General features: G+C 45.3%; 1 protein-coding gene across 5 annotated transcripts in view; it reads left to right on the forward strand.

Moving 5' to 3' along the window:
* Window positions 1-21,977, forward strand: part of EPHB1 (EPH receptor B1) — a 321,721-nt gene that overhangs the window by 91,475 nt on the left and 208,269 nt on the right. For all 5 annotated transcript variants that reach the window (XM_019542959.1, XM_019542961.1, XM_019542963.1 and 2 more), the window contains exon 3: window positions 9,582-10,263. In XM_019542959.1, coding sequence (XP_019398504.1) covers window positions 9,582-10,263 — 682 coding nt within the window. The remainder of the gene's footprint in view (window positions 1-9,581; window positions 10,264-21,977) is intronic.

The following is a 21,977-nucleotide window of genomic DNA, read 5'->3' on the forward strand; positions in this document are numbered from 1 at the left end:
TGGCTCATCATTGTTTCTGGCAATTGGGTATTAGAGGCTCTGACATTATTTCGAGCTATAGATTTTCAGCATCTTTGGCCCAAAGGGTGGTTCAGAGTGGGGGCACCCAAATGTTGACTAGCATGCTGTACCTTTTAATGTTACAAAAAAAGAGACAATACAGATTTCTCTTATTTCCTACAAAAAATATTGTTACCAGACTTCATTCTTACGAGAGAAAACATATTTCACCCTTTGCCATCCTTCTTCAGTGGTTACTTGTGGGTCATGTATAATTTAGCCCCTAGTCTGGATCTGCCTGAGCCTGTGGGATCTTTCAGCTGCCTGAATGTCTAACAGGGGTGTAGGTTGTAGCTGTGTTGGTCTAAGGACATCGGCAGACGAGGATCTTTGGGTGAATCTAATATCTTTTATTAGATCAACTTAAATAGATTCTTTTACTATGAGATCAGGTTGATGGTAGCCATGAACATCTGCTTTTGAATCATATCATACCTGAGATTATGGTGCAGTGGAGTTCTTCCTGAACAGTTTCTTACAGAGATGCCCACATGAAGAAGATTCAGCCTGTGATGAGACTTGCTGTTTGTCCTTCGGTTTTGATACCTAAAGCCATATTCCTTTCTCATGGACCTAATCTTGAAGAGAGGTCTCTGTCTGGTGGGCCTCGTCATCTTTGAGAAGGAAAGGCATTCCATGTATAGATAAGTCCCTGAACTCCCTTTCTCCTTTCCTCTTTCCAGGTAAACCATTCAGTGGAGTCCCTGTTCTCCATCCTCAATTTCTCTCTCTCTCTCTCCCTCTCTCTCTCTCTCTCTCTCTCTCTCTTCCACTCTCTACCAAAAGGCTTGTAATTAGGAAACATTAGCAGGCACAAAACAGCTTTCATACCTGGAACATCATCCATAATTGCACTCAGCAGTGCTCTTCCCTGGCTATTAATGTCACTTTTATGAAGTAATGAGGAACAAAACACCCTGAGGCACTTAAAACATCTTTTTTATACAATACGAGTCTTTGAGGAATGGAAGCATAAAATAACCTGACTCACATTCCCCTGACGGAGAAAGTGATAGACAAAGACAGGGACAGACGGGGGAAAAAGATCCGTTAGAAAGGCAGGCATGAGCTTAATAGATGGGCAGAACAGATTGATGGATAGAGGGTAAGGTAGAGAGAGATGCTACAGAAAAGGTGATACTCGGGTGGGCCAAGGAATGGCTTGAGAGATGGATGGCTTCATTAGAACAGTGAACATATAACGACAGAGAGATGCTGTAGTGAAAAATCTAATATCTTTTACGGAGTTATGTTGTATCTTGGTAGAAGTTTTCTTCACTGTGAACCTTCTCTGTGTTGCATTGTAGCGTGGGGTGCTTGCAGCGCTAGGCGGATGCTGCAGTCACATCTTGGTATTGTTCCAGTTTCTTGAGGTTTCCTCATCTCCACAGAAGTCCTCACTAGCTTTTCGAAACCTGTTTACCTGTGACCTTAGTGCCCAATTCTTATTTGGCCTTCCCTGGGGTCAGAGTTAATTTTTTCGCTGAGGGCATTCCCAGGTGGAATCCAGAAGCCTCCTCATTTTGGCCAGACTTTCAGAAGTGCTCAACCATATATCACTTACAAGAACACTAAAACCCTTTGGACTGAGGTTTTTGACAAGATTCCCACCGAGCACCAAAATAACCCAAAGCTCTGCATATTTGGTGTATGCTGGCTGGTGGACTGTTGAAAATCTAGGATGAACTAGGAGCTGAGCTCTTGTCCCAGATGGGCTGTATTTGCAGATTACAAACACAGCAAAAGGAATCACAAAATAAAAGCTGGTGGCAAATATACACACCCAGCTGTGAAAGCTCCCAGGAGATGGGCATAAAGCTTGAAGCATAAAGAAATGTTATTTACTACAACATGGCAAACAAAGGCATCTCTCCCAGCCTAGAGGCAGCCTGTTCCATAGGAAGAGTTTCACAAGGTGTCGTGGATCATAAAGCTGTGAGAGGCTTTTAAGATTAACCTGTTTGGCTTCCAACTAATTGAGATCAAAGAACCTTACCCAGTCACATCACCTAGAAGCCCAAAAGTTTTGTTAGAGCAGTAGTTTATCTTTTAGAAAGATACCAAGTCATGATGTAAAAACTGATATGTGGTGATGGATCTGTTACCTTCCTAGAGTAGTTGTTTTGGTGGCTAATTACCTTCACTGTTTAAAAAAAACAAAAAACAAAAAGATGCCTTGTATCTAGTTGGAATTTGTACAGTTTCAGCATCAACTGTAGATCTTGTATTTTTTTTAAATTAACAAGCTGCATCTACTAGCAGAAATCGCCTCCCAGTGTGTGTACTTGTAGACTGCCATCAAGTTACTACTTAACCTTTTCTTCAGTGAACTAAAAAAGAGTCAGCGTCTTTATTTTCTCACTTTGAGTTAATTTTTTCAGACCTTTCATGGTTTCTCTAGCACCTCACTGAAGCCTTTTTAAATTTTATAACCTCTTTTTCAATGTGTTGACCCCAAGACTAGATACAATCTTCAAGTAATAGCTCACTACTGTCATATGTAGGGGTAATATTTATACATGGATATAACTGGGTGGTTTGTCCCCTTAAGAGGAGGGGAGCCAGCTGTGTTGAGTAACTTCAGCTGTGGAGGAGCTGCTGCTAAGGGAGTGACCCCCTGGGAACTTAAAAACCCAGCGAGGAAGGCAGAAAGAGGACTCTTAGGGAACAATGTAGAGAGAAGGAGCCAGCTGGGAATAGAACAGCCTGCTACAACAAGGGGCCGGAGCCAAGGGATTCCTTTCTGAGTGCCCACAACAGGGCGTTAAGGTTTTTTTGGGTTTTTTTTTTTTATTATTCGCCTATTTGTTTGCAACGTAAAGACTCTGTTTGAGTGGGGAGGAGTGGTTTAGTTGCTCCTTCGGGAGTAAACCCACCTGCCAAAGCCAGCACACTAAGCAAGCGTCTTACAAGGGACTGTAGTGGTAAAATGGCAAAACCAGTTTCAATGCAGATTACACTAAGCAGGGTTTCTTCCTGCTCCCAAACATACTTAACCAGTTAAATAATATTCTTTTTAAGTACCCACCTAATGACAGCATGATCCTAATCTTTTGTTCAACAGCTCTTAATATACATGCCTGTGGCACGTTCGTGTTATTTCCTGGTCAGGGCAGTCCCGATTCCTACAGAACAATAGTAACACGTATTCACATAAGAGGTGTCCAGGATATTCTGTAAGCTCTGTTGACTTATAACATCATAACTCATGCAAATAACTTCAGCTCTTTCTCACAGTCTGGCCCTGAAGACCTATGGATGATATCCTGTCTTCACTGAAATCAATGGGGACTTTGCCACTGACATCCACAGAGTCAGGATTTCACTTTATAGGATGGTGGAACTAGTGGTGAAATGGTTTTGCTTTCACTGGAAAAGTATAATGAAAATGAATGGGGTTTTTTGTTTTGTTTTTTGCTGATGAGCTAAAAATGGCAGCCTATTTTTGTTGTTGTTATTTCTTTTGATGACTGAAATTGAAACTTTTTAAGGGTTTATTTAATTTTATTATTTTCCTGGGAACTTAAATTTATTGTCCATAACTCCTGAAAACAGGGAAAAATATTCCCTCATAGATAAATTCGTCATTATTACTAATTGCCTCAAAGTGATAAATTAACTAGATTTTATTGTACATATTCAAATACGGCTTCAGTACTGCTGAGCTTCTGGCTTTAGGAATAACTTGTAGCAGAGAGTTCCAGGGGCTCAGTGAGTACTGGCAAAATAGTATTTCCTGTCATTGCTTTTAAATTTGCCGAATTGTTGCCTTCTCCTGGTGGTGAGAGAAAGGGAGGAATAGAAGTATACCTATTCCACTATCTGATGGTTGCTTTAGAGACGAACATCTCTTTCTTGCATAAGTCCCCACTGGCAAGAAGTTATTTTTGACAGGAATCGGGGTTTGTTATTGCAGTCCCTGAGACAGAAATGGAGCTATGTAGATGGAGATATACCTGTTTACCAGACAAGAGACAGAAAGGCCTGATGGGTCAATATGATGTATAGATGCAAATATAAGGAGAGGCACATAGATACAACACAGATATGAGCTACGGGACAAGAAAGAAGAAAAAATGACAAAGGGGGTAGTTGACAGAGTAGATAAGGAGACAGCTGGATATATGAACTGGTAGATAATAGACTGATAAGAGACAGGTAGAGGAGAGAGATAAACCAGAAACAGAGACAGACAAAGGATGGGTGGGAAGAGTAGAGCACAATTGCTGCCTTACTTTTATCTCATATGCTTCACTGAGGTTGCCTGAGTCTAATCAAGAGCAGTATACTTATCACAGTCATGGTGGCATATTGGATCATCCTCTTCAGATTTCCCATTGGCCTGGTCAAGTCTTATCTCCTCACCATCTGATTCCTCCCCCCTGTCCTTCTCCATGCCCCCTCACCAAGCTGCTGCCTTTAACCTTGGCATTTCCATTTCTAGTTGCTGGTGTTAAGTTCTGAACTGCCACCTCTCTACCCTTCCCTCAAGCCTCTTTCCCTTTCCCCTTCCCCTTCTCCTTCATGCTCCTGACCACTGCTGCTTCAGAAAAGCTCCCCTGTCATTTTTCCTCCCCCCAGTTGGAGGGTTGTTTTGCCACCTTCCAGGGTTGACCGTTGGAGGAACCATCTCATTGCACCACTGGCATTTTCTTGCCTTGGTGCTGGCTTTTGATAGCTCTAGTCCACCACTCCACTAATTTCCAGAACTGCCTCGGACTTGATTAGATGTAGCTCTTCACTCTGAGTAGACTGTTAAAATTACCTGTTTGCAGGTTAGATTAGGAGCGAGAAGCAGAATTGCAGTAGGATAAAACAGCTATGCATGCACTGCACAGCTTCTTTACACGGTAACATAACTGCAACTATACCCTGAAGTATAGGAAAGACTGTGATCATTTAGAATGATACAAATGAAAGTGATTCCCATGAGGCTATTAACAATTACCATCTGAGTCTCACAAGTAACACACACCAGGGTCTGGGAAAAGATTAGGTCTCTTAAATGCAACAAAACAAACCACAACAGAGTCATCTTAACTATCTGCTGGAGGCAGAACTTCAAAGTAGTTGATTTTGGGATCAGATCCTCAGTGGATGTAAATCAAAGTTCATTGGGGTCTATAGTTTGACACCACCCTAGGGTTTAAGCAGTGTATGACTAGAGGGAGCATTTTGGGAATTAGACAGGCTAGTCCAGACATATTGCCTGTATCATTCAGATATACTCTACTCACTCTGTCCTATCAGGCCAAGCCTCTCTTGGTCTGCTAACTGGTACCACATAAACCAGTACAGCCTGTTTCATGGTTGAGTGGTTAGCAACTAAACTGGAACTCCCACCTGAGCTAGTCTGTGTGAGAAGGGCATGTGGACACCCAGCAGGACTGAAAACAAGACCTGTCAAAGGTCAGACAAGCTTTCTATGAGTCAACGGCCATCCATATCTGGAGAGGAGGTGGGTGCCACCAGGTCACTGCCCAAAGAATCACCAATGATGCAAAGAACCTCAACCGACCAGAGGGTTGTTACAGCATCTAAGGTGCCCCAGTGGTTGCAGTGGCCTCGGGACTGACTTGACTTGACACTATGACAGATTATTTGCTTTGTTGTCCATGGCAGTTTGGGACAAGTGACAGACCTGTATGTGACGTTCAATGGCTATGTTATTTCTGATGGCAGGAGCTGATTCCACGTTCCTGCTCATGAGCTCTCCAAAGCCCTGCTGCAACCAAGTGGCTTGGTAACTATGCCTAAGCAGCTAGAATATAAGGGCCATATTGCCATAATCAGGCTGTGCTCCCTTTCATTGTGTGTTAGCAGAGCTAACAGCTTCTGTATCAGCAAGGATGGAGGCATTTGCCTCCCTGAGGGGTAAGCAGTTTCTCTGGACAAGCTCAAGAATAAATGCCCGGGCACGTGTCAGCACCAAGGTGCAGTGGAGAGCACCTCCAGTGTACAGAGCCACCCACCAGCAGCTCCCCAGCCTTGTACCTACATGCTCCTTGTGGGGCAAGAATGACAGCCTGCATTCATCTGACAGCTTCAGATAATCACGAGTGAGGCACCAGGATAATGACAGCTGAATAGCACAGCTACTGTTGCTATGGTTACCTGCCAAACTTTACCCCCGGGCTTTCTCTGCTGTGTGGTGGTGGTGATGATGGTGGTAGCGAGGTGGCTCCCGGGGTGGGAAGGGGAGAATCCAGGGGGGGCAGAGCCAAGAGGTGCAACAGTCCATTATACTCTCTTTAAATCTCCCAGCTGGAAGTGTTTTAAATCTCAGCAGACACGCAGAGGAACATTGTTTTAATCCCCAGCTCCCCGTGAATTATTTAAAGGGATCTTGTTGAAACAATGAATTTGCCACTGTTAGCATGTCAACAATGGCAGCTGCTGTTACTGTGGCTCAGGGATTCCCCTCTGGCAGGGGTGGTGCTACTCCATGCCTGGTGGCAGGCTGAGTGGGGGCGGTGTGGTTGGCTCCGCGAGTATCCAGGCTTGGAGACACGGTATATCTCAATTTTAGTGTCTCTGTTGCAGGGCCCAGCTCTCACCTCCTTCCCTGACACACAGCCCAGCGTGGCGGCATGAACAGGGAATTGCATTCAGCAGCATGGGAGGAACACGCGCCTTGTACACCTGGTTGCTTAGCAGGGACCCTGTTTGTTCGAGTTCGCCCACCCACCTGCAGCCTCACCTCCCACCCACTGTTCTCCCCTCCTCGCACACATTGCTCGCTCGGGCCATGTCTATCCCACCTCCATGTTGCACCCTGATGCAGAGGGTGCCCTGCCCACTCACTCCCACGCTGCACATGCCAGCTCTTAACAATGACGGAAGGGGCACTGAGCATGTGCCCAGGTCTGAGGCTGTCTCAAGGATGCCTAATGGCACATGGTCACTATTAATCCTGGCCTCCTTTCTGGGAGTTTCATAGTTGCTAGGGGCAGGAAGGGACCTTACAGGTCATCGGGTCCAGCCCCCTTGCACTTGGGCAGGAAAGACCACTGGGGTCAGATGAGTCAGTGCACGTGGAGTGAACGTGGGCAGAACATGCTGTCCAGTGGCTGATCACGGTGGAGGATGATGTGTGTGATTTGTATTTTAGAAGGTTTGGGGTTTTCAGAGACAGATACGTGTATCTCAGTTGCTGATGTACAATGCTCCTTGTTCCAGTCACCTCTAGCAGGTGCTTATGGATTCCTACTCCTACTCCTCTACTGCTGCTGGGTGGTCTTTGCTTGACAATCTGGCCTTCTGTCTTCACTGCCAGAGCCACTTTTGCAGTCAAGGTCTTTCATAAAGAGACAAGCCCAAATCTGAATTCTGAGGCTCCATTCAAGACTCTCGCCTCAGTGAAATGGGGGCACCATGGGAAGGCAGTAGAATTGGTGTTAGAGACAGAGCTCATTTCCCCAGTGTACATCATGAATAAAAGAATATCAGCCTGGGCAGTGATGTTGGCGTGTGTGAGAGCAACTACAGATTGAAAGAAGAGGCCATTTCCTTTAGAGTTTGGCAAAACACCAACCCCAGAGCTGATAGTTCACAACCAGGCAACTACTAAAAGCTAGGTAGCCCATTATCTGAAATTAATTGGATTCTGGCTCACAATGCAAAGCCCAAAATGATGTAGTAAACAATTCTGATTCAGTAATCCAGAATGAACTCGGCTACCTTTCTCATGTAAATTAAGTGCTCTGTTATGAAAGGATACTAGGTCCAGTCAAAATAACATATTGTTCAAGGCAGAGAAGTAATATCTTCGTACTGTTTTCATGGCATGCCCAGGAATAGGATAACAAGAGAGAGGACACATTATTGGATGGAATTGTTTGCCACCATCTACCGCTTACTCAGTTAGCATCCATTAGTAAGAATGCAGCTATACCACCTTGAGCTGGGATCTTTGGAAGGTTAAGCAAAGTTAGACCTGGGATAAAATTTACTGAAACACTTAGTTGTTGATGAAACAAGATCCTGTAAGAATTAACTAGTACTCCAGTCCCTACACCAATACTGTAGCTTACTAGTGCAAATACTAAAGAAAAATATTGATTTGACAGGGGAGCAGAAGTGAAGAAAAATGTGTAATACTGTGATGCTACAGGGATGCTATCTACTGTACTATAAACTCTTCCTTTCCCCATTAATATTGTTATATCAGTGCACATATAGGGTACTCCAGCATTTTGTAATACACCCTTGTATATGTGTATGTGCACCCCCCCCTCCATTTGTATAGCACATAAACACTGCCACGTCCACGGTAGCATGTAAACACTGCCATATGAGTAATGCTGTTACAAATGAGAAGACTGTAAACATGGATTAGTGAAGATGAATGGATTATGAGGTTATCAATCTGTCTGTAGGACTAATGTCATCATAGCCTATTCACCGTTTGCTGCTGCCCCTTAATCGAAATCGTAGTCGGGATTATCTTGATGCCCTTTTATGAATCTGATTGCAAATCTGCACTCTGTCTTTCAGTTTTGGTGGTGCCTTGCTTTATTTATTTATTGCTCATGAAAGTGAGACTGACAGCACTACATATAGCAATGGAGCCAGATGGTGACCGCAGCTTAATAGAGAAGTATGCTCATGCACCACTCTCCCTTCCAGTCACAAATGAATGGCCCATCTCTCCTACTATTTAAACATAAGCATCTGTGGAGATGCTACAACAATTGCCTGCATGGATTAGGCATATTGCTATATTTTCATACAATTTAGCACCTGGAAACAAGGAAGAAAGTAGCTCTGGGCAACTATCCAGCTCTCTGCAGATCACCAGCAAGTGGTCCTCCTCAGTTTGAGAACCTGTGGCTTCAAGCTGTTGATAGTGTGAACAGAATTTTTGTTTCTTGACATAGATCTGCCATCCATGGTTATGGTAACTCATTGCCTTTGACAATGTAAAAAAGTTCAAAGCTTTGATGTGAGGCAGCCTGATATCCTCTTCAAGTGCTAGCAGTATTAATGAGGCAAGGAAATGAATAGGATGCAGTGTAGCCTGAGTTAGGACCGAGGAGGTCTGCAATTCTTTCTATCTCTGCCATAACCAGTGGCGGCGACCATGGGTAAGTCACACTTTGCCTCTATCTGCCTCAGTTTCCCCAACAGTAACATGGGGATGATACTGTTGATCTCCTTTGAGCTTGGAGGTCTGTGCTGCCCTTCATTATTAAGTTGGAAAGAATTCCTTTTTCCACACGTGTGTGTGCACGCGTGTGTGTGCGCACATGCACATATATAGCAGGAATTTTTTTTTTTTGCTTTTAGAGTCAGGGTTTTGTTTTCTGTTTGCTTCCATAAATCATGAATCTAAAATATGGTTTTCTCTTGTGTTTCCAGAGGTGAAAGCCAAATGCGCTAATCCTCTGAGCCACTGACTGTCCCTCCCTCCATCCCCACTCTGAATTAGAAGTGATTAAAAGGCGAGTAGGTTAAACTTCCACTATTGTGCCTGTTCCATTGCATCCTTCTCATTGTCTGTTTCTGTGAATTTCACACAGTGGGAAGAGGTCAGCGGCTACGATGAGAACCTGAACACCATCCGCACTTACCAGGTGTGCAATGTCTTCGAGCCAAACCAGAACAACTGGCTCCTCACGACATTCATAAACCGACGGGGTGCCCACCGCATTTACACCGAAATGCGCTTCACCGTGCGGGACTGCAGCAGCCTCCCCAATGTTCCTGGGTCTTGCAAAGAAACCTTTAACCTGTACTACTATGAGACAGACTCTGTCATTGCCACCAAGAAGTCAGCCTTCTGGACGGAGGCACCCTACCTCAAAGTGGACACCATTGCGGCTGACGAGAGCTTCTCCCAGGTGGATTTCGGTGGCAGGTTGATGAAGGTGAACACAGAAGTGAGAAGCTTTGGACCTCTCACCCGCAATGGCTTTTACCTCGCCTTCCAGGACTATGGGGCTTGTATGTCATTGTTGTCAGTCAGGGTCTTCTTCAAGAAATGTCCTAGCGTGGTGCAGAACTTTGCCATCTTCCCAGAGACAATGACTGGGGCAGAGAGCACCTCGCTTGTGATTGCACGTGGCACATGTATCCCCAATGCTGAGGAGGTGGATGTGCCCATTAAATTGTACTGCAATGGTGATGGGGAATGGATGGTTCCCATTGGGCGCTGTACTTGCAAAGCTGGATACGAGCCTGAGAACAATGTGGCCTGCAAAGGTAAGTCAGTGCTTGGTTTGGACATTGTTTTATGGTCTCTAGCTTTGCTAACAAAGGGGGGCATCCTAGAATTGCTTCAGACTGAGCAGTGCCACTGCCATTCAGGGAATGGCATTTATCTGGCTGCCACAGAAAGGGAAATGGAATCTCTTTCAGGGATTACTGAGAGATGTAAAAATTGGACAATAGATACCTTTGCTTACCTTTAGTTGTGCCTATGTCAGGCATCAGGGACTGCAGATTGTGAAGAGCTGTGCACAGGATCCTCCCTCCTGCTTCATCCTACAGAAAACAGCCTACACATATGTGGCCTGTTTCCTTTTCAACAATCTGGGTGTGAGGCACATAAATAACTCCAACGCTTTTCAGAAAAGCAAGTGCCTGCTCCATCCATATGCAGGCAGGGAGCACCCTGTCACACCACCTGGAGCAGAACTGGAGGAAGAAATGGTAGTCCTAATGGAAAGCATACAGTAGGCACCAGTCTTCATTGTGTGTTGCAGAGTGAGCAGTAGGAAATGCATGGACTTTCAGCTCATTTGACTGATTTAATACAGTGTCCATGCCCTGGTGTCAGAAAGTCTTTCCGTGTGTGTGTGTGTGTGTGTGTGTGTGTGTGTGTGTGTGTAATATTATAGTAGTTGTCTACACACACGCACACCTTACCAGGAACATGGCAGTAGAAAAAGGAGTGTAAAGACAACCACTACATGTGACTCATGTATTTTCCCCCTTCCTCAGCAAAGTAGGGTCCAATTTATTTCACCTGTGTCTCACCTAGAAAGTTAAATATAAATGCTCTTGAACTCCTTTTGCATACTTTAGACTCCCAGTGAATGTTAAGCGGCCTTTCCCTTCCTCTAGGGGTGTGGAAAGTATGTATTAATGTTAAATTGTAGTCAGCAGAGGTCTGCTTCAAATGGTGGAAGGCTGCCCTCTGTACTCATTGTTCCATAGCCACAGAAGGGTCTTTTTTTCCAAAATGGACATAAACCTGAGAGCAAGGCATTTAGTGAGGGAAACCTCAGCTTCTGGTATAACGTCAACGAATATAGATTGTGTTTTTAGTTTCCCCCCCCCCCTTTAAAATCTGCTTTAACTCATTATTTTTAGTCTGTTTATAAGAACTTTGTAGACACTCAAAACAAGAGCTCCCAGGATTAATTGCTCTCCACCTGGCAAACTGATTTCCTCCCTGGAGGCTACCGGGACATGAACCAAAACCCTGAGAGTCCATGGAAAGAATCATGTCAGCTTCAATGCAGCTCCAATTTACGCAGCTCCCTTTTGGTTTGACTCCCTTGTTTGTCCAGCAACATCAGGGATATCAGTACAGCCACAAGGATGGACATTTTCATCAAAATCCCGTTGCAGATCCAGGGGGATTGGCGCGTTTTATTTATCAAGACTTAGCAGCCAGCATTTGCTTTTTTTAAACTTCTTCAATGCAGTGACAGTGGTGGATTCAGGGATAAGACACCATTTAGAGGAAGACAACGGAGACAGGTTGTACTTGGGGCTTGAACTTCTTGACATTGTCCTTTAAACGGCTGCATTGTGGTGTTTTAAAACACAGCGCGCACGTGGCCTGTGATTGTTTATTATTGCCCAGGCCATGGCCGGGCAGAAGGAAATCAAGCAGCAGATCATTCCCGCAAAGGAGCCTGTGCAACAGCTGCCATACAAATACAAACCTCTCAGAAGCAATGTTTGTGATTTCTTGGCTTCAAAGGGCTGTGGAGGCCTGCGTTAGCCGGCTGAGCCCCTTTCATCTTTCTCATTATTTCCCGAGCGAAGCTGCAGGAACCAGAACAAGCCTTGATTGGTTCTGATTTAAATGAAACTCTGGGAACAGCACTCTGATTCTTTCCGTTAATTGGAACTTTTCTCTCTTTTTGGGTTCTACCATCCATGCTGTCAGTTTGATACCGCCTGCTGGAAGCCTCCGAGGGGTTAGATTTATAAATATGGAAATCACGCTTCCTTCTTTTCATCTCCTTTTTCTGAGTTTTTTATTAATATTTTCCAAAGTTTACTCTGGTTTTTTTTCCCCCCTCTGTAGCTTTGCTCACCATCTCTTCCCCCAAATTACACGGTACTTTAAAGCGGCTCATTTAATATTGCTGACGGCCAAGGGACAGAATTTTCAAGTACTGGGCATTGGGGAATGTGTTGGTATCACTGCAGAAAAGCTTTGAAATCCAAATGTTTAAATTAAAATCTATTTGCTTAATGCTCTAGTCAGTCCCAGCTGCCTCGAAGCTGAAGTCAAGCTCCTTGTGCTTAGGCAAAGAGTATGCAGCTAGCACACCTTGACATTTTCATGCTCTCCAGTCCCTGCCTAGGGATGGTGTTGCCTGAGCTACATGGGACTGTGGTTGCCTTTAATGAAGATGCTTAGGGCTGTATTAGGTAGAGGTTGTCAACTCTCATGATTTCATCAGCAGAAATGTAATTCTAGCCCTTGCTGGAAGCAGTCATGCTAAAAACTCCTGCACTTGCGTGATTTTTGGACTTGCCAGGGGGAAAAAAAATACCTTCTTTGGCTGGTTGCAAAACCCTCTCTAACTAGCTGCATTCCTCCTTTCCCTGCCTCTTGCAGACATGCAATACGAGCTGTAGAGATGTCTCCCAGGACTGAGGAGTTCTTGGATTTGAAAGTGGGAGAGGGAACAGCTGATGCCATTTTCATGAGAGATGTGGCAGAAGAAAAAGGCAGAGTCAGTAGCCCTTCTTCCTTTCCCCTTTCCTCCCAGGAACAATATTTTAAGGGGGTAGATGTGTGGCTGGGAGGCAAGGTTGAGAGGGTGGGCGAATGCGTAAAAAACTGCTAGATTGTATATAGAAAAGCTGACAGTGCGGATGGATGGACATGCTGGGGGAGGTGCGCAACAAGCAAAGGGGTAGGCCCCCAAAGTAGTAAAAGTTATCTCATGATTTGGGGGGCCAAGCTCATTACTTTGAGGAGCCTTACCCATGATTTTTGAACTCTTGGGGCTGGCAGTACTGACTGTGCAATCATGTGTTTTATTTGCAGTGTTGATCAAACCCTGCAGCCTGTATAACATTTTCAACAAAGGTTCTGGGCAAGCAACAGGGACAAAGCTGGGACTCAAGCTGTGAAGAAATGTGTTTGCCCATGTCTGTAGGTGTAGCTCTTTTCTTTAATAAACACCTCCGATTTAAACTGGGCTGTGATTCGATATATCATAACAAGGCTCACAAACTATAACCAGGCTTGATTCTCTCGGCTAGTTTTTCACCCAGGCGGAACTGCAGTTTTTCACTATGAAAAACTACCTTCCTGTCTAGCAAAGGGGGAGGCAATCATCTGATACACTCCAAGACCATTATTTTGCTAAAAATCTAGAAACAAATATGATCCTTCATGTTTGTATGCAGCTTCATGATTTCCAGGTTACAAGAGGTTTGGGGAGGGTGTGCAAAAGGTAGTCTTTGTGAAGGGGAAGAATGAGGAAGGAGTTAAGCGTTTCTAAAGGAGATGGATTCCAGCTCATGCTGTGTGATTGCATTCATAGGTCTATGGCCCTACATCTCGCCATGTAGTATCTCTCTGACACTTAAAACACTCATCTGAGATAAAAGAAATTGCTCTGAGTAAAGGAAAATATTGAGCCCGTAGTACAAGACCTTTCATTGCCCTCAGAAGCAGAGGTATACAAAGCCTGTTGCATATACTGTGCATGCCACAGTTTTTATCCAGGACAATTTTCCTCCCCATCATTGATAGACTATTTTGCTTTGCTCAATGAGAACAATTAAGCTAGGCTTTCTAGAGAAGGTCACTTGTGAAATTTAGGCCTGCATAGAAAATAGAGGTATAACAAGTTTCAGCACCAGGACTGTGTTGGCCCAGGTAGTTGCAGCAGCAGCCTCCATTCTTGTGCCTCCACAAAAACAGTGACTGGGCTGGTGCCTTGGTCATCCTTCTCTAGTTATGCTGCTGATTAGAAAATGCCATTTCAACATAAAAAGAAACGTTTGTTGTTGCTGGTGCTGTTTTGTAATACCTGGCAAGTTTCTATCTTTTAAAAGAACCTGCAACTTTGGGCAAAAACTTGAATAAAACACTGAAACGAATAATTTTATTTTTCCACAAGTATGCAAAAAAGAATTTAAAAAATAGTTCATTCCCTCCTTTTTTCATTAACTTCTAGAGACATGGGGAATGCATCATGTCTTTGCATCCTGTAACAAAGAAGGCTGCATTTGTAAAGTGCACGGTGGGGTCTCTGCAAACTTTGTTTTATGCTTTGCTTGTCTGCTTTTTGGACAAAATGTCTCTTTTCTTTTGGAATACACTGAATTGACATGGCTAAAACCTGTCTGTATTCATGTCCAGGCTGGAATTTCTGGTTAAAGATAAAGGGAGAGGGGATAAAGGGTGAGGGAGGAGCAAAGTATTGGAGTGTTTTACCTGGAAGAGAAGGGTGTTTTCACCTGAAAGCTTTCAAAGAAGAATTTTTTCCAACTATTTTAGTTGGTCTAATAAATGATATCGGTTTACCCAAAGAATCTTGTCCACCTGCAACGTGGAAGATCTAGGTGTAAGCTGCTGCTCTGTGTCTTTGCTAAGGGAGAATGGGGCCTTAAATGTGGATCTCCTCTGTCCCAGCTGAGAACAGCTCAGCTGAGCCCTCCTCCTTGGGCTCTAGGATCAAGCTGCTTCTGCTCCCAACCTCTTTGGCCCCATAGATATTTCATGCCTTTCAATACTGTGCCCCAGCTTCCCAGGAGGGGTGGTGAGTGATCCCACCCCAGCCTGGCCTGATGGTCATCGCCCTCTCCTGGTTTGTGGGAAGTGCATAACTGTTTTGGGGTGTCTGTCTGCTCTTCCACAAAGTGTTTTGAAGGGTCCAGAGTTCATCCTGATGTGGAATGAAAACAAACTCTGACACCTCAAAACTTTTCACAAAACAAAATTTGTTTTCCAGCCAGCCCTGCTAGTGGCCCGTTGGCTCGTTCTAAGTGAGAGTTTAGGAACATTAAGAACCACTTGGCTGCAGAATATTGTTTCCCCTCTATCTTTACAGCTTGTTTCCTTCACGTATTTGACAGGGGTCATAATTTTGCAGAGCTGTTTTCCAGGGCCCTGTTATGGTGCTACCAGAGTACCTTACAATCTCTTGTGTAATTACTCTCATAGCACCCCTGCACAGATGGGGTGCAGAGACAAGGGCCAGAGGGACTTTGGTATGGTGAACCTTGGCATCACTTCACCTTGCTTTCAGGGGCTGAGATTGGGAGCTGAATTCACAAGGCCAGGTTTTATGGTGTGAATGGGGAGAGCTAGGCCTATAGGAATAGGATTGGCAAGCGCCAGCATGCTGAGCCAGGGATTGCCAAGGCAGCTGGTAGCCAATGCTGAAGAGAAAGTTGCCCTTCAGATCCTGCCTCTCTCCTGCATGTAGTCCTGGGTTAGGCTTCTGTGTGCAACTGAGATTTATGGTCTGAAATCAGCTCTGGGTGTAGGTGCGTAAGTCATTCATTTCCTTATTGGCAACCAGTATTCTCTTCTCTAGGAAGGCCCAACTGTTGATGCCACCCTGCTTTTACCGAGTAGTCTAGGAAGTACAGTAACCCAGGAAGAGGGAGGCGTAGGTTGTGCTTCTTGCTCAGTTTTAGGTGTTAGATTTGGGAGCTGAATTCACAACCAAAGTTATGTAATGTGAAAAGAGATATCTTAGATCTGCTAGAAAAGTGCTGTTATCACCAAGTTGTAGGCCAGATTGGTATAAGGGTATTCTCCACCCTTCCTGTTGAAGTTGAATCACTCCATAGAAGGATTCACAGGGCCTGAGAGATGAAAATCAAGGAGAAGCGTGATTGTATCAATGCAGGCAGGGTTTTGTGGATTGCTCACTTGGATAGGTGCCCAGTTTCCACCAGTGTTACACTTCCGGCACTTTAATCCTATTTTGAATCTGGTCTTCAGTGATTCACCAAGGTTACACAGGAAGCTGGTGCCCAAGGCATGGGATTGCATCCACACCAACCGAGGCTCAGGGAAGCACTGTAATGACTGGACTACCCTTTCTCTAGGTGTATCCTTTTATTGGCTTGTCCTTTTGTGCAGTAGTGTGATGACAGGTCTCTTAAAAAGTATGCAGGGTGGAGTGCATAATAACCCACTTTTTCCTGATCTTGGAAGATGGGATTTACAAGTCGCTGCATCAGCAATACTGAACAGGGACACCTGTCTGCACAGGGAAGGTGAGAAAGGAGAGCCCCGGATGTTTGAAGAAATGAACTGTGTGCGTGAATAGTGCCTGCGCCTCCTTTTGCTTGCCCTGACAGGGAAAGCTGAGTGGGCACAAAGACTGAAAAGGAGAGTTTAAGGAGTAGGGGGGGAAGCCAGACCCTCAGGTGAAGTATATAGTCAATGGAGCAATGCTGATTTTCATCAGTTGGAGATCTGGTGTATTTGCCTTTCATTAAGGTGCTTTTCATGAGCCAGCCCTTGCATGGTTTTGCAGATGTATTTGTTCAATAGCTGATTTTCAGACTGAGCAATAATTGGTCCAATTTCTTGAAATATCCCCAGAGGCTAGACTCTTGCAATTTGCCTTGCATTAGGTATACACATTGTACGTTCCTGTTTCAGACTAGTGGTAGGTTACTTGCCCTTCGGAGCAAATCTCAACTCTTGGGAGTCATGGTTTCTTCCTTGGTCCGCTCCTGGGGCAGTTTGTATTTCAATATTACCTACATACACCTGTCTAGACCAGTATCCAAATTACTTTTCTCCCTGCCTCAACTCAGTTGTGCTGGATGGAGCATAAAGGAGGAGGAGGGTGGTGGGGGCTGGGATGGAGAGTCACCTGTGTGGAAAGAGGAGTGACAGTCCCATACAGTACTTTCCCCAAGGCAGCTTGGGATATGGTTGTGAATGCAGTGCCTGGTGAGTGTCACTCTCTTGAACAGTGTCCTAAGGGCAGATGTAAGTGAGCAACTTGAAGGTTTTGACCCTTGAGAACAGTGTCTGCCATTTCATGTCTATGCATCCCAGCCTATTCTTTGGCTTCTTGACCTTCACCCCAGGGACATATTTATAGATTTTGTTTCTCTCAGCCAAGTAAAAGTCCTCCACTGCAGCTCTTCCACTCTGAAGCATTCAACATAATGTGACACAGTCCTTCTCTCCCACCCAAAAATCATGAGACCGACTTAAAATCCACAGCTTGTAAAATAATATCCTGTGAGCCTTTTAATTGCTGTCTGTTTTTTTAGTCTTTAGGGGGTCATGCTTTCAAGCGTTTTTTTCTTCCTGTTTGTAGCCACAAGGACTACAAATGTATTCTGGTCGACACAGAGAGCTGAGCTCTCATTACTAAACCCCCACCCCCAAGGCGGGACCCTCAAGAAAAGTACCAAATATGGCAGGACTTAATAATCAATCCTGAGAGTTGGCAGTGCTGTGATTCTGGTCATGCTTTCACCCTGGTTTTTGCCCAGTGTAGCTCTGCTGACTTCAGTGGAGTTGCTCCCAATTCACACCAGTGTAACTGAGAGCAGCGTCGGGCCCCTCCAACCTCTGCATGTCGGGAAACTGTCTGCACATATGGCATATTCTCCTACTTGCAAACTCCCAGGAGGTACACGAATCCTGACATCTGTTCAAAGCTTCCGTCAACCTGAGCAGCTGAGATGAGCCACTTAATAAGCCTGGGGGAATTGTCACTAAAAATTTCTGGTATTTTAAGGCTGAGAAAATGGGCTTAATTCCACTGCTGTGGAAAAATAGGCTTGTATTGTTTAGCTCCTTCTCCCCCTATTTCCCCCCACCCTAGAACAAAAGCTGCAGATATCATGGGGCTATTAGACCAGAGCGGTTTCATGCTGACAGCCAAGCTCAGGGGGCACTTAGGGAGCCATTAATACCAGCTTTTATCAGCACTTAGCCGCTCACTCAGAGTCCCTAAGTGAAAGGCACAGACAGAGCGCAGTCTTCATCGGGGTATTTCAAGTCCCTGGGAGATTAGCATTGTGTTTTAGGGTCAGAGTGATTTGGGTCATTACCAGTGTGACACGAGGATGAGAATAGGAGCAGGTTCCATGTTTGTCTTTTCCCGGCTATTTCACCTTCAGTATTTCGAGCCACCCAGCTCATTCTGCTTTTGCTCAGTTCTGCAGCATGGAGGTTTACAAAGCAGGCCACCGGATGGGATTTCTTTTTGAAATGGGAAACAGGCTCCAGTTCTCTGAATGCTAAGCAGTGGTCTTGTCCCATGGATAATGATGCACCAGGATGTCCAAGCCATGATGCAGGCCCTTGTTCGCTGTGACAAGGTGACTCTAAAATCTGTGCGAGTGCTTTTGGTTTATGTACCATGCACCATGACATAGCCACACAGGCTTCATAGCCTTCTAGTCAATTAAAAAAAAACTGGAGGCTTTTATTACATACGGAATGAATAACTCAATCAGCGTGGTATCCCTTGTGGTGCTCTGTTTTATATTAAATGCATTAATCTCACTGTCATGTCAGCATCCACCTGATTTTGTGCGGTCAAGGTGGAAGTGGATAGGGAGGTCAGGAAGGAAATTGCATGTGTGGTAGGCGGATAGAAAGAATTGAGGGTATTAGCTCATGGGCAATCATGAGATGTAGTTTGGGATGCTGGGGTAGCACATTAATTGGGTGTTTGCTCACACAAGTGAAAGAGTTAATCATGTTAGCACTGAAGTTGTCATAACTAGTTTTCAGAGCCAGTTCCTCATTGGAATAGATATTCTTTTGAAGGATGGAATTGAGGGCAAATTTGCAGATGACACCAGAACGGGTGGAGTTGCAGATGCTTTGGATTATAGGTTTTGGATTCGGAATGATCTTGATAAACTGGAAAATGGTCCAAAATTAAGTGAATGATATTCAATAAAACAAATGCAAAGTCCAAGTACTTGGGACAGACCAGTCACATACCCATATGCAAATTGGGGAATGCTTGGCTAGGGTGTAGCACTGCAGAAAAGGACCTGGAGGTTGTAGTATGTATCCTGTAAACTGAATATAGATCAACAGTGTGCTCTTGTTGCAAAACAAGTGAATAGCCTATGGGTTTTTAGTAAGATGAGAGTTGCTTGCAAGTGAAGGGAAGTGTGATCCACTCTTTTCAGCACTGGTGAGACCAAAACTGAAGCGTGATGTCTGGTTTTGGGCACTGCACTTTAAGACAGATGTGTGCAGATTAGAAAGAGTCCAGTGGAGAGATACAAAAATTATTAGTGGTCTAGAAGCAATGACTTACAAGAAAAGGTTGGACAGGAGACAGAGAAGAAAAGACTGAGGGTAATTTGAGGGCAGCATTAAATGCCTAAAGGGTGGTTGTAAAAAGTGTGGGGCTAGACTATTCTCTGTGGCCGCAGGAGGCAGGACAAGATGTAACAGTCTTAAATTGCAGCAAGGGAAATTTATGTTGAGCATTAGGAAAAATATAGATAAGCAGTCAAACAGATTACCTGGTGAGGTTGTGGAATCTGCATCCTTAGTTTTTAAGATCAGGTTAGACAGATATTTGACTGGGATAGTTTAGACAGGGACGGGGCGGATCCAGAGTGGGGTGCAGGGGTGTGGCTGCAGCCCCCTTTTTGAGTGGCACCGCACCACAGGAACCTCCTGGGACTTCTTTGAAGCACTTAAGGGCGTGTGTAGACAAAACAGGGGCCCTAATTGAAGTGGTGGGTTTTTAAAAACACCGCTTCAATCTTAGGGCCCTTTAAACCCCCGCGTCGTGCGCACACCTGAACTTACCTGCCTCTCCGGTGGCGGTAAAGAGAGGGCAAGCTGCTGGCAGGCGGAGCGGTCCCTGGGCTGAGGGGGTGGGGGCGCTTCCCTCTGCAGCAGCAGTGGTGCCCTCCAGGTGGCACCTGCCTGCAAGCACCTGGCTTGGGCGGTCCCGGGGGACACCGCAGCCCCAGAAGGAAGCACTGGGCTCCTGTGCAACTCAGGCAGGCAGGCTCCAGGGGAAAATAAATACATAAAAAGATCAGGCTCATTGCTTTTCTTGGGTGGAACCTTCCTTCCAGGGCTGCTGCCAGGCTGCCTGCACAGGCATCCTGAAGAGCCCCTGAGCTGCATGGAGCTTTGCTAAATTAAGTTTGCCGCACCCCAAGTCATTTAAAGTGCATTACGCCACCAAATTTGCTACAGCAGCTGGAATTACTGCGCAATATAGTGCCAACGTGTGCAAACACCAACACCACTAATGCACTGCAAAAGCATTTAACCCACTTTAAAGTGTTGTGCACATATGCCCCTTGTTTTGTCTACACATAGCCTAAAGCAGGAAAAAGTCCTCCCTCCCTTCTCCTGCCCCCTCCTCATCCCTTCCCTGCCTGCCTGCCTTTTCCTGCTGTCCTGCTGGGGTAGAGAAGCACCAGGGCCCATCCTGCTCCTCTGCACAGGGGCTGGGATGGGGACGGTGGCAGCATGCCTGCTCTGGGACTGCGCAAAGTGTGGAGAATTACTCTCTAGCCCCACTGTTGCTGCTGTCCCCACTGGCTCTGAGCAGCGGAGAAAGCAGCGGTGGAAGGAAGGGGGATTTTCACTTATTTTGGAGACTGAAACCTGCCTCTCCCCCACTCCCGAGACTCCCACAGAGCAGGAGGTGCAGCCATCCCTGCAGCATTAGTTGCTGCTCCTGCTCCCCACTTTGGGGAATCCTGGATCTTCCCTTGGGCAAGGATGATCTTGCCCTGAGCAGAGAGTTGGGATAGACAACTACTGAGGTCTCTTCCAGCCCTATTTGTCTGTGACTCCATTATCTGAAGATTTGTGCTGAATTGCGCAGTCAGTACTGCATGTGTTTATGCTCAGTTCACATTTGGAAGATTTTCTTTTGCAGCCGTAGATGCAAAACATAAAATAATTTCGGCCTCAGACTCCAGGGACTGGTTCTGCGGTAGGAGGTGAATGGCTTGTGGAATATCATAGAGTACACCGGGTCATTGTACAATTGCCTCGCAGTAAAGGCTGTAGGGCCTCCAACAAGTAGTCTGCGTCACAAGTGAGTAGCTGAGATTACCATCTAGCACAGACTGTGGCTACAGGACCAGATCCTTTCTTACCACTTTGACCTTTGTGACAAGTTTGTCCTCAGATAAAGCATTCTTCAAGAGGAGGGCACAGGAGCAGGAGGTATATGAAGGACAGAGGATCTTTGCCCTGAGTTTTTATTTTGCATTTACAAAGCCAGACTGAGAGGAACAGATTCTAGTTTTTTTCCTGGTAGTGAAATCCTGTCATCATGCAGTTAAGAATTTCTGAATGATGTGCTGTAGCTGGAGTCGCCCAGAATAACAAATAGACTGAGCTGCATAGCACAGCTGGAAATTTAAACCAGTGAGGCCCACAATTAAAAAAACCCCATGGGATTAAGCACAACGGTTTGAACCCAACCTGCCTCAGCAGGCGATGCCAGGGTTCTCCTGCTGCGGAGGATGTAAGAAAGCATCCCTGGGCTATTTCTAAAGCACATATGCTCCCAAAGGCCTTGTCTTTCACAAGCCAGAACAGGAGGGTCATTTTCAGCCAGGTTTCTCTCTCCCAGAGGAGCTCTGGAGCGCTAATGTGTACTGCCGAGGGCTGAACGCTTTCAGCGTTCTTCCACAAATGCACTTTTTTATTATTCCTTTAGCTTCCATGTTGAGGTGAATGATGAGGGAGGCTCAAGGTCACAAGCAATTTGTGTGAA

The sequence above is a fragment of the Crocodylus porosus genome, unplaced genomic scaffold (assembly GCF_001723895.1).
Source record: "Crocodylus porosus isolate Cpor-Errol unplaced genomic scaffold, CroPor_comp1, whole genome shotgun sequence".
Classification (NCBI taxonomy): Eukaryota; Metazoa; Chordata; order Crocodylia; family Crocodylidae; genus Crocodylus; species Crocodylus porosus.